This window comes from Balaenoptera borealis, assembly GCF_965194805.1.
Source record: "Balaenoptera borealis genome assembly, chromosome: 18".
In the NCBI taxonomy this organism is placed as follows: Eukaryota; Metazoa; Chordata; class Mammalia; order Artiodactyla; family Balaenopteridae; genus Balaenoptera; species Balaenoptera borealis.
In genome coordinates, this window is record NC_138877.1 from 50489223 (window position 1) to 50502930 (window position 13708).

Here is a 13708-nt window from a genome sequence, read left to right on the forward strand (position 1 = left end):
ACTAAGAGGCATCTTGGCATCTCAATTTTAATATACCCAAAGAAAATTATTATTTCCTCCTCACCCCAGCACCCAGCAAAACAAAAAACTCTTGCTCATTTCTCAGACTTTTAGATCCTCATAAAAATCATGAAACCAGGGGTCAGTAACATTTTCCGTAACGGTATTTTAGTCTATTGTGCCAAGCAGTCTTTGCCACATTTTAACTCTGTCACTGTAGTGTAAAAACAGCCACAGACGATACATAAGCTCATGAGCAAGGCTGGGTTCTAATATAACTTTACAAAAACATGCCTGGTTGGGTCTGCCGGCCAATCTTGGCAAATCCCTCTTCTGCTGGATAATCTATCCTGCTGCTGAAGCTGAAGGAACTTACATTCACTCTTGGATCTTCTCTTTCCTTCACCTCCCATTTCATCATAGCAGCAGGCTGTTGGCTTCACCTTCTAAGGGTATCCCAAATCCATCCACCCCCTCTTCATTTCCACCGCTAAGGCCCTTCCACCGCTAGTCCAAGCCACCTGAGAGTCTCTAACTCATCTCTCTATTCCCACTCTTGCTCCCCTGAAATTCATTCTCCAGGGAGCAGTCTCAATGATCTTTTTAAAACTATAAATCAGATTATATCACTCTCCTGCTAAAAGCCCTCCAAATAAATTTCTTACAAGAAAACTCAACCTTAACACAGCTTACCAGACCCTATGTAGTATGGCCATCATCTGGTTCTCTGATCTCATCTTCCACCATTTTCTTTCCTGCTCACTATTCTCCAGCCCTGCTTTCTGTTCCTCAAAGACATCAAGCTCCATCTACCCCAGATTTTCTCTTCCTAGATTGAACTTCCCCAAATCTTTACACAACCAACTACCATCTAGCTCTCCACTCAAATAACGCCTCCTCAAACAGCCCTCCCCTGTCATCCAATACTTTGGTGACCTATCCCCTCCCCATCACTCTCTATCAAATACCCTTATTTATTATTACTATGTAGTTTACTTATTTATAGTTTGTTTCTCCACAGGAATGTATCTGCCATGAGAACCAGCACCTTCTCTATCTTGTTCATTGAAGTATCCCAGTGCCTTCCATACAGTAGATGCCTAATAGTATTTGCTGAATTAATAAAGGCATTCACTTTGACAAGAGACTTTTAAAATTAAGTTTAAAATGCCCAATGCATAGAAAAACCTATTTACTGGCAAATAGCCAATTTGTTCTTATTTAACATGCTATAAACCTACAGAGTCCATATTTAGTTTACAAAAATCATGTGCTTCCACTGAATGGACATTTTGTAACTAAAACTAAGCCAGAGACAAAATGCTACTTCCCTATTCCTAGACAAAGATACATTCTCAAAACTTCGCTATTTTGACAGAACACTTTCTAGATTGTGCATTAAAACTCTACTTTGCATACGTATCAGAGTAAAGTCATAGTAACCTGTTAATTTCTAATAAGTCATTGATACATGATAAATACAAGTACTTATGCTGTTTCAGATTCACTTCGGAGCTTTTTCTAAATTCTCTGGAGGTGGTCTGTCTAAAGTACAATCCATCTAATAAGTTTTTCCAAGCAACTGTTTTAAAAAGTACTTCTCCTAACAAGCAAATAAAATAGTAAGCCAAAAAATCTGTTTCAGAAAATCTGCTTCAATCTGGAGTTAAAAGAATTACCCAGGGGCTTAAAAATAAAAGACTTCATAACTGAAAATACAAATACAACATACACTGAAATCGCTCTGCCACTCATTAGGTGAAGGAGAGAGGGAAACAAAAAGAGAAAAAACAAACTAACCAATGCTTTACAAGACAATTTATATACTTTTAGATACTAGTTATTTCTTTATTACCTTAGTATTATGTAACATATTGGCAGTACTACAGGTCAATATAAATACATTCTACCTGTGAATCTACACATTATAAAACCTGTCGTAAATCTCTACCAGGGGATATGGGGATATATGTATACATATAGCTGATTCACTTTGTTATACAGCAGAAATTAACACAACATTGTAAAGCAATTATACTCCAATAAGGATGTTAAAAAAAAAAATCTCTACCAGGAATTTTTAAATCCTATAAAATATTTACTTATAGAAAATAAAGTTGGAATGCAGGGTGATCTTAGTTATAAGCAGTTGACAACACATGTTTTGGCTACGCTTTGAGAAAATGATCCTCACCTCTTAGGAGTCGGTGATGCAAAACGCAGTTCTTCAAATGAGTAATTTTCATAAACCTTTAAGAAAGAGATGAGCAAGAATCACAAAATCATTAGAAACATTGTTAACTACCACACTGATAGAACATTCAATAAATGGTGCTGAGACAACTGGTTATCCATACAGGAGAAAAAGAAAAAACTCAATTACCTACATCACACCATTTACAAAAATAAATTCTAGGTGTGTTAAAGACCTAGATGTAACAAATAAAACATCAACAAATTCAGAAGAAAAAAAAAGATAATATGTTTTGAGCACATTAAAATTTTAAATTTCTCCAAAACAATGACACTATAAAGAAATGGCAAAGTTAAGCCTTCACCTGGAAGAAGGGGATTCGTAATTCATTTAACCTTAACGGGATATGAATCCATAATATATACAGAACAAATCAATACAAAAGACAGAAACAACACAAAAGAAAAGTGAGTAAAGGCAAGTCACTGAAGAGGGAAATCTGAAAGGCCAATAAACATTTGAAACATTTGAAACATTATTCAACTAGACTGGGGATCAAGAAAATGTAAATTAAAACAACAAGATGACCCTATCACAGTCATCAAGTTGTGTTGGTAAGAACCAAATGCTGGTGAGAACATGAAGTACCTAGCATTTTGATACATTGCTCATGGGCATATAAATTTTGGCAATATTTAATATAGCTGAAGACAGGTATGTCCTACTATCCAGCAGTTCCACTTCTAGATATATATCTTAGAAAAACTCTTGCTCATGTACAAAAGGGGATATATACGAGGATGTTTATTTCAATGTAATTTATAGTGAAAAAAACTAGAAACAACCTAAATGCCCATCAGTAGGGGAATGAACAAATTAGGGAACAGTAATACACTGGAATACTTCAAAGCAGATAAATTGAATGCACTACAGCTACATGACTAAACCTTAAAAACAATGTTGGACAAACACTGGCAAAGTGATAGGTGCATATGATACCATTTTTATAAACTTCTGAAAAATACACAAAATTCTAAATACTATATTCCTTATAGATTAATTTGTACTCAGTAAAATACAAAAAATGTATCTGGGGAAGAAGAACCATTAATTACCTTCAGGACAGTGGTTACCTCTAGGGAAGGGACGGGAATGGGTCCAGGGAGAAGGGTTTAACGAGGGCTGCAATTGTACTGTTAACAATCTGTTTCTTAACAGAAATAACAAAAAGATCTGAAAAAGTTTGGTGAAATGTAAAGATAAAAATGGGTTGTAGGTACATGAAACTTGTCACATTATTTCCAATATTTTTATATTTCTGCAGCAATTCCAAATTAACCTTTCAAGGTTCAGGTAAAGTTCTCCAATTGCTCATTCATTTCTAACTACTACTATACTTACAGCAAAGAGAAGCACACCCACACCACTCACAAGCCCCCTTCCTTCGCCCCACCCTCGCTATTTTCATGAAAGTGATTTCTAGAAATGACCTAGCTTCTGTCACCTACTAAAAAGTTACAAATGAGGAAAATGCAATTTAAGGGTAAGTCTAACAAGATTACAAAGGTGTTAACAGCAGGAAAACGCAAGTTTCCAGATTCACAGTACAATGGGTTTTCTACTCCACCAATGTCCCTCAAATACATATTATTCTATTTAATAATGAAAGAATAGATCATATCTCACTTTTACATCCTCCACCAAATTTAGTTCACTACTGGGTAGCACACGGTATCTGTGAATGGTTGATATAAGAGAATCCCCTTTCCTGGAATGTGAATTAATATGTCAAAGAGAGAGTTTGGGAATGGTATTCTGTAACTGCCTTAACCTGGGCCTCTCAGAACATTCCTGAAATACTGAATTCAGTTCTGGTAACTAGATTTTCAAAAGAAATTATACAAACCTAAGTATGTTCATAGGAAACTAAAAGAATAATTAGGGAGGTAGGGAGTCCAGAAACTAAATCTCTTAAAAAAAAGTTGAAATGAATGAGAATATTTAGCTTCAAATTCTTTAATCGTGGACAACTCATCCAAAACTCTAGCTTTTCAGTCCCTTTATTTCTTCAACCTCAATAATCTCAACTTCAACTTTGTTTCAGCCACTCGTACCAAAAGTCACAGACCTGTGATGTTACTCAGAACTGTTCAATCTCTGATATCAAAATAAAATGGCCTGCTCCTTTCTCTGCCTCCATAACTTCACTTCCTCTTCATCGACAAATTAATCAAATGACTATGCCTCTAAAGCTGCTCCTGCCAAGATCACTGATCACTGCTAGATCCTTTTCAAGACTTCACTCTGCAGCATAACATTGTTAACCCATCTTAAACAGCTTTCTGTGACTTTCAGGACATGGCATAAGGTAGTTGGGGGAAGTAGGAAAGTCAAATCTGGAACCATCGACTGTCATTGTGTGTCCTTGGGCAAGTTATTCAACCTCTCTGTGCTTCAGTTTCCACATGTGTAACATGGGAATAAGAAACAGTCATTCATAGGTTTGTTATGAGGATGAAATGAGTTGCCATATGCATCATGGTGGGAAAAGTGGCAAAGGTAAGAGCTGGTGTCCTAGTTTGTACTAGCCCTTTGGCTAGTATTCTTGCCAATGTTGTTGTTTCCATTTTCATTTCTTTCTTTTTTTTTTTTAATATATCTATCTTGTAAATCAATATTTCTCAAAGTATAGCTTTTGAACCTGAATCATTCTGCATATTTGTTTTATACGTGAATTTTGGAACCTCTTTTCAGACCTACTGAATCTAAATCTTTGGATGGTAGGAAAATCTCCACTTTAAATAAGCGCTCCACGGGGTTTCCCTGGCGGCACAGTGGTTGAGAATCTGCCTGCCAATGCAGGGGACGTGGGTTCGAGCCCTGGTGTGGGAAGACCCCACATGCCGCGTAGCAACTAAGCCCGTGCACCACAACTACTGAGCCTGTGCTCTAGAGCCCACGAGTCACAACTACTGAGCCTGCGTGCCACAACTACTGAAGCTCACGTGCCTAGAGCCCATGCTCCGCAACAAGAGAAGCCACCACAATGAGAAGCCCGTGCACCGCAATGAAGAGTAGCCCCCGCTCGCCGCAACTAGAGAAAGCCTGAGCGCAGCAATGAAGACCCAATGCAGCCAAAAATAAATAAATAAATTTATTTTAAAAAGAAAAATAGGGGCTTGCCTGGTGGTGCAGTGGTTGAGAATCCGCCTGCCAATGCAGGGGACACGGGTTCGAGCCCTGGTCTGGGAGGATCCCACATGCCGCGGAGCAACTGGGCCCGTGAGCCACAACTACTGAGCCTGCGCGTCTGGAGCCTGTGCTCCGCAACAAGACAGGCCGCAATAGTGAGAGGCCTGCACACTGCGATGAAGAGTGGCCCCCGCTCGCCGCAACTAGAGAAAGTCCTCGCACAGAAACGAAGACCCAACACAGCCAAAAATAAATAAATAAATTTATTTAAAAAAAATTAATAAAAATAAATAAATAAGAGCTCCAGATGATTCTGATGTGGACAAATGTTTGAGAATCACCAATATTGATGTTCCTCAGGACCCAGTCCTGGAACTTCCCTCTCCTCTCACCACGTTAGATAGAAATCATCTGTTTCCATAATTTCATGAGTAATAGAAGTACTGATGATTCTCCAATTCTTTTCTTGAGGTAAGACTGTGATCACTTCAGGTTTGTAGTTCCAACTTCTTTTTATGTATCTTCACATGGATATTTCAGAGATATCTAAAACTCATCACATCAAAAGCTGAATCTGTTATCTTCCTCAGCCAAACTCTGCCCCTTCTCCAACATTATCAATCTCACCACTCAAGCTTGAAATGTGAACTCCATTTTTTATTTCCTACCTCCTTCTCTTTACCTCATACCCATTAGCCACTAAGTCTTATCTATCCTAAATATCTCTTGAATCTACCTTAATTGACAACTCACTAGTCCGAGGGATCAGTATATCTCACCAGATTAAGTCAACAGTCTCCTAAAGAGACTTAAACCAAACCATGTCTCTTCATTATCCTCCCAACTGCATTCTCCATATTCCACCATGATCTTTATAAAACACAAATGTAGTCATGCCATTCCTCCAACTGAAAGCCTTCAATGGCTCACCACTGCTCTCTGAAAATAGCACAATTCCTAACTTCTATTTCAAATAACAACCATCTTGATAATTTAGACTAACATTGCCTCTGAAGATAACTAAAAAAGCTGGACAAAAAAAATTTTTTTTTGAAATCTGTCTAAAGGCACCAAAGAGCTAAAAAGCCTAAAGAAGTAAGAAACCCAAAGAGATGAGCCTGGCATTTGGAAGAACCCAAAGTTAAAGGGGACCTAGGTAAACTCTGAATCCCTGAAGGGCTATGTCCTAGGAGTACTGGTAAATTGAAAATAGACAAGTACTTTTGCAGGAAATGAAATCCAGTTTCCAAACATCTCAATCTCTGACTGAATTAACTTGATCTACAACTGGAAACCTCTCTAGACTTCTGCCAAAAATGAATGAAAATCCTCTTTGTAGGAAAATAACATTATCCTTAAAAAAACATTGCAAGTTTGACATCTATCAACAACTCTCTAGACCTGTGATTTGTTTCTGAGTTTGAATCACTGAAATGTCTGTTAAATGAATGAACAGTGAAAAAATAAAATTTTTCTGATAAGTAAAATAAATTACCTTCATCATTGTTATGGCAATATATCGAGCCTCCTTCACAATCATTGGTTCATATGAAACATCCAGCTTTGGTGATGCCAGCCCACCAAAAGTCATGTCAGTATTAGAAGGTGCAGTTGTTACTGCAGGACTGCCAGGAATCCTTTGAGGTTTCTTTACCTGCTCTTGTTGTAAAGATGTTTTTTTCTGAGAAACAGGAACGGCTTTCACTTCCACCTAACCATGATATTATAAGAACCAAATGCTATTATTATATAATTGTCCATAACACAACAAAAGAAGCAATTTACACAATTATAAACTCACAATTCTATACATTTTATGTTACCACTCGTCCCTCTTGGGCATTCCTTTCAAAGATTATTTAACATTGCTAGAATGATCAAGATGGTTCCACCTCAATAGGGATCCTGAACACAGTGTAAAAGAGAGGCCTTGTTTTTGGGAATAAACAATCATAAATATCAAAACACAAAACAAAAACAAATGCCGCCATTAATAAAGTCCAGGAAAGGACAGTCAAACGAATCTACCTTCTTGCAGGGACTAACATTAAATTATTTTATCCGGTAATTCAGGTATAAATACTTGCCAGCAATCTTCACATATTTTAAAGCACTGATCTCAATTTTAGCTATACTGTTTTGCAGAAGAAAAAGTACTCCATTGATAGGTATCTTAGAAATTAACAGCTAATAAAACAAATCTTATACCTAAAACTTAAAGATGTTTATTTACTCTGCAAAAAGAGTATTATTAGTTTTGTCACCAACACGAACTATTAGAGCTAAGCAACCTATCGATAATTAAACTTTCCAACTCAGCTTCTTCAATATGGGGATATCTTTTATCTATACTTTACTGTAGAGATGCAAAGAACAGACTTCCTAAGGCATTTTAAAACACTGAAAGTATAAATTGTCTCATAAACAATACTCAGAAATACTTTCCAGGAATTATAACAACACATTTTATTGTTATTTATTTGTTTATGCATTGGCAAAAAACACTCAATCCCTAGGCAACCACAAAGTTACAAACAATTTAAATACCACTTTAGCTCTTTATCATTCTGAGGGTCACCCAAAATTTCTTCTGTTCTTTTCAGACACTACTTTTGTAGTTGGCAAGAACAGGTAATTCAACAACAAGCTCTTCACAGAAATAGAAAGGATTGCCTAAAAGAAAGTGACAATACTACTTAAGTAATTGAGAGACACCCCAGAAATGTGGAATGTCTTTAACGTGTATTATTCTTATTAATGCCATTCTAGGGAGTCAGTAGTTTGAGACTCTCAGTGTCTATATATAAAGTTAAGTGTAGCTAGCAAATACATTCCATTAAATAACCACAATCTTTAGTTGGGGTTATGAGAAATCAGTATTTGGATTGATATAATGCTCTGGAAATATTAAAAACCCATCTTACATTTAAAACACAGAAGTTTAAAGATACATGGTAAAATTCTTCAGCTCATGTACATTGCCACCATTAAAAGCTTTAAACTTAAATGTAATAAAAAGGAAAAAAAAGCAAATGCTTCCAAATTCTAAGACGTTTGATTTAAAATTATAGCCACTATTTTTATACGTACTATTTTGATTTAATCTTTCTTTAAACGACTATATTTACCCTAAGTAAATTAACAGTAGAAGTACATCTGCCTATGTACTACGAACCTTGAAGTAAATCACTGAATAATTTCATACTCTAGGAGTACTGAGATAGAAAATGATAACCATTCTGTTTTCTTTCATAAACTGTGCTTCTTTGTAAAATTTTTTATTCTTTTATTTCCTACACAACTTTCTCTTTTCATTAAATAAGATTTCCTTGGAATAATCATTTTATAAGTTAAAAAAAACCCAATAACACTTGCTGCTTTAAAAAGGATTTTGGATCTCACTGAAATATTATCTGCAAACCAACTTTTATGTTCCAAATAATTGGTTATTACTACATAAGGATACTTCAATAGCTTTTGAGAAGTCTAAAATGCTCCTAAAACTTCATGTGCTATCAGGCTGAAAACAAAACAGATTGAACTAATTTTGTTTTCAGCTAATATGATAATGTGATATAATAAATTAAACATCAAGAGGTATGCAAATCACTTTTCCTAAGTAGTATTTACTGTAGTTTCCTAGATACGGTTTCTAAATTAGACATAAATCTGATATGAACTTGAGCATACTGAGTAAGAGATTTAGGGCTTCTCACCCTCAAGAAGCAAAATATGTAGGAAAAAAAAAGAGGAAGTAAAGAAGGAGAGAGATCATGTGGCTAAAAAAAGAACCCAAAGAGGAGAACAAAAGATAAAGCATAAAGTCTGACTCTGAAATGTAAGATGTAAACAACCCAGGTACCAGAATGGAGTAAGAGACAACAAAGCAAGGTGGAAACACAGGAAAATACAGCTGAACATATACTATAGTCATAACAGTATGAACATTAAAAAGAAATGAAATGTTATGCCGACCTGGAAAATGGTAACTACAACGTAGTCACATGAATAAGGAACTTACTGTGGGCTCAAAGACTGGATTTAACAACTCACTACATACCCTTAAGTGAGAAATTCATCAGTGAATACACAAACCCCTCAACATATTAATAATGTATACTGTATTGTGATCAAAACTCTGTCCTTGAGTGGAGTGATTTTTTGTATCACTTTCAGAATTACTTTTTTCTCTGTTCAATTTTTTTCTTATAATCTGTGATGCTTTTTGCATTCTAAAGGGTAATTCTTAGCGGGCCTGAAATTGCTTTGATGGGGTGTTATCGTCCTTTAAAAAGTAAGATATAGGGCTTCCCTGGTGGCGCAGTGGTTGAGAATCTGCCTGCCAATGCAGGGCACACGGGTTCGAGCCCTGGTCTGGGAAGATCCCACATGCCGTGGAGCAACTGGGCCCGTGAGCCACAATTACTGAGCCTGCGCGTCTGAAGCCTGTTCTCCGCAACAAGACAGGCCGCGATAGTGAAAGGCCCGCGCACCGCGATGAAGAGTGGCCCCCGCTTGCCGTAACTGGAGAGAGCCCTCGCACAAAAACGAAGATCCAACACAGCCAAAAATAAATAAATAAATAAATAAAATTAGCTTAAACTTATTAAAAAAAAAAAAAAAAGATATAGGGAAAATATAAGAGTGCAGCATACTGTATGTGTATTATGTATATTGTATGTAACTAAGAGTACATACTCTTCCACCCTATATATGTACGTTTGGGTCATAATGCAAATCCTTGCTGGGGGTCATGGCCAAAACTTTGAAAGCCACTGGTAAAGAGCCTGATTTTTGCTTAGTATCAGGGTCAAATACTTTTCCATACAGTTTTACTTACTGGTCTTAAGACATGTGAACTATATGTCTCCTGTCTTTTTTAACTATGAGTCAAGTTAGAGGCTCCAGTGGCACTGTGCTTCTTCATGGTATAAATCAAGTAGTTGAAATAGTTCTGGGACTTCCCTGGTGGTGCAGTGGTTAACAATCTGCCTGCCAATGCAGGGGACACAGGTTCGAGTCCTGGTCTGGGAAGATCCCACATGCTGCAGAGCAACTAAGCCCGTGTGCCACAACTACTGAAGCCCAAGCACTAGAGCCCGTGCTCTGAAACAAGAGAAGCCACTGTGATGAGAAGCCCGCGCACTGCAGTGAAGAGTAGCCCCCGCTTGCTGCAGCTAGAGAAAGCCCGCGTGCAGCAACGAAGACCCAACGCAGCCATAAATAAATAAATTTATTTATTTATTTATTTAAAAAAAAAGACAGAAAAAAAGAAATGGTCCACATCAAAAAAGTCTTAAAAAAAAAAAAAAGTAATATTGAGGTAAAATCAGCTGCTCTGTGAGTAAAAAAGATTTTGTGGCTTAATCAACTCTAAGTTCCAAACAACCAAATCACTTTGTAATACAACTTTGGGGGGCAGGGGCGGCTAGAGATTGCCTATACAAATTTTTGTTCAATATTGACTATTTTCAGAAATATAATAAAAGTTTAAAATAAGATATTTAATTAATAGATTATATCACAAAGGACTTAATATCATGCATTACAATATGCTCTAAAATGTCATTATTAATTCATGTTTCAGGGAAAAGGTATCCAAAGAACTATATCCTTCAATATAGCACATGACTAGTTCCAACCCTCATTCTTTTACAATCCAAATTTATGTATTTCTAATTTATTTAATAAGTATCAATATCATATTTTAAAGTTTGTTTCAACAGGTTTCAACAGTACCAAATGCAAAATGTATTTGAGTCTTTTAAAAGATCGGTACAAAATTTTAAAATATATTCTTTCACTGATTTATTCAATCACTTATGTATTAATGGCCTTCCCTCTGTGTGCTTAGCACTCTTTGTACGGACACTTTCTTATCCTTCCTTTGAATCACCACAGCACCTAGCAAAATGTAAAAAAACAAACCAAAAAATATATACCTTGGAAAGTTGAGTACTGATTAATATAAACAAGCCATTTCAACAATTTTTCGGCTTCCTTCATTATGTATATCTAAAGAGGGTACTGCATGTGGACTCTAAACACTTGCCATTTCTAAAATTTTATTAGTTACAATAGTCAGTGCATAGTTGTCTACTAATACAATCCCAATATAGTTACCTTCATATTGGGAACGTGTACCACATCCCCATACTGGTCTTTTGTTTGAACAGTGATGGTGGTAGGCCAACCACAACGAATATCATCCTTATTCAGAATCAAGGATGTTTTCTGAGGATCAGCATAAGAGTCTGGCTGAAGCCACCTAGCAATAATGAAAAAAACAAGTAAACAAAAAACCAAACATTCATCAACATCTTCAGTGATTAACATGAAACTAAGCCAAATGAGTAAAACTTATATCAAACAAAATGCTAAAATGGTATCTTCATTTCTGATTCTGTGAGAATGACCGCAAGTGTCTCTCTTGGAAATAGTTAATGACAAATTCATTAAAAAATATGCTGAAGCATATAAGATTTCTGATGATTACAAATAAAATAGAAATAATTTTAAAATCAGGAAATTTGAAATTTTAACTATAGCTGATTTAAAATAAGAAAATGAATTTAGGTTGCATATACTTTGAAGTCCCAAATACACTCTTTAAGGGAGGCCTGCTGAATTTGCCAACCTGAAAGCCTGGGAAAGAGCAGGGTGTCTGTCAAGGCAGGGACAGAAGTGACATTCTGCTTGCTCGAGAGCAAGCAGGTTAAAGATACGTTGTCTATCTTCTCTTTTTTTTTAACATCTTTATTGGAGTATAATTGCTTTACAATGGTGTGTTAGTTTCTGCTGTATAACAAAGTGAATCAGCTATACGTATACATATATCCCCATATGCCCTCCCTCTTGCATCTCTCTCCCATCCTCCCTATCCCACCCCTCTAGGTGGTCACAAAGCACCGAGCTGATCTCCCTGTGCTATGCGGCTGCTTCCCTTCACACAATTTCTTAACTATCTTCCCTCACTACCCTCCCTTCCATGTAAATTTGGCCTATTTTCTGTACTTCGTGATATCCATGCCTGAATTCATGATCATCATATCCATGATCTACATTCAAGTTGTCCTGTGAGATGAGTAATGAGTAATTCTGCCATGCATTACATAAAAAGTCCATAAAGATAGCACTGAGGCTGAGTTAAAAGATTTTCTATTCTTCTCCAATCACCATTTTGGTTTTTAAAAACTAAAGAGTAGGGCTTCCCTGGTGGTGCAGTGGTTAAGAATCTGCCTGCCAATGCAGGGGACACGGGTTCGAGCCCTGGTCTGGGAAGATCCCACGTGCCGCGGAGCAACTAAGCCCGTGAGCCACAACTACTGAGCCTGCACGTCTGGAGCCTGTGCTCCGCGACAGTGAGAGGCCCGCGCACCGCGATGAAGAGGGGCCCCCACTTGCCGCAACTGGAGAAAGCCCTCGCACAGAAACGAAGACCCAACGCAGCCAAAAATAAATAAATAAATTTATAAAAAAAACAAAACTAAACTAAAAACTATTTAAAAAAACCCAAAAAACTAAAGAGTAATCTCTGTAGTTTTAAAATTAAAGACAGAAAGAAGTCAGATTTCTATATTTACTAGTAAAATCACAAGTCAGCATATTTCTTCTTTTCATCTTCTCAAAAAAGCAGATAGCAACAAAATAAATGAGAACTCCACAACCTCAAATGATTTAATTTAAATTCTAAATTTATATTTGCATTAATTGTAGATTTGGAAAAAAACCTCATATTAAAATAAATATAGTGATAAATTTAGGAGTTTATTACACATATTAAATACTACCATCAAGTACCCAGACTTCTCAATTTTACCAGGTGTTCTACATATTTTTAACAACTATTATATATTTTTAAAATATTTTGAAATATTAACTACCATTTCATATTTTGGCGAGTCCAAAACACATAAACTAGATTATCTTAGGCAGCACTGTAACATCCTAACAACTCCCCTCTCATTTCTCTTCAGAAATGAAGACTGAGGCAAGCTCTGAAAGGAAGTCATTGTAGTACTTAATATACATTACCTTGCAAGCCTTCCACCACTTGATCCTGGAACACAAGCAATAAAATCATCCAGAAAGGACTGTTCATTGCTTTGGATTTGAAGTGGTAAGTTTCCTTCTAGTGCCTCCAATATAGTTGGTGAATGAGAAAGCGCTAAACCCTTTCCAAGAATACCAGAATGGGTTTTGCACACCTGTTGCGTAAAAGAGAACATTTGTATATTTTATTTTTTTTAATTTATTTTTTATATATATATTCTTATATCATATAACAGACTTTATTTTTGAATTTTATTTTATTTTTTATAC

The 13708-nt window shown here is 36.3% G+C and overlaps 1 protein-coding gene across 16 annotated transcripts in view; it reads right to left on the reverse strand.

The window, feature by feature from the left end:
* Positions 1 to 13708, reverse strand: part of MYCBP2 (MYC binding protein 2) — a 269957-nt gene that overhangs the window by 86992 nt on the left and 169257 nt on the right. For all 16 annotated transcript variants that reach the window (XM_082365884.1, XM_082365890.1, XM_082365877.1 and 13 more), the window contains 4 exons: positions 13421 to 13593; positions 11510 to 11654; positions 6882 to 7097; positions 2195 to 2250 (listed from right to left, as the gene is read on the reverse strand). In XM_082365884.1, the coding sequence (XP_082222010.1) occupies positions 2195 to 2250; positions 6882 to 7097; positions 11510 to 11654; positions 13421 to 13593 (590 nt within the window). The remainder of the gene's footprint in view (positions 1 to 2194; positions 2251 to 6881; positions 7098 to 11509; positions 11655 to 13420; positions 13594 to 13708) is intronic.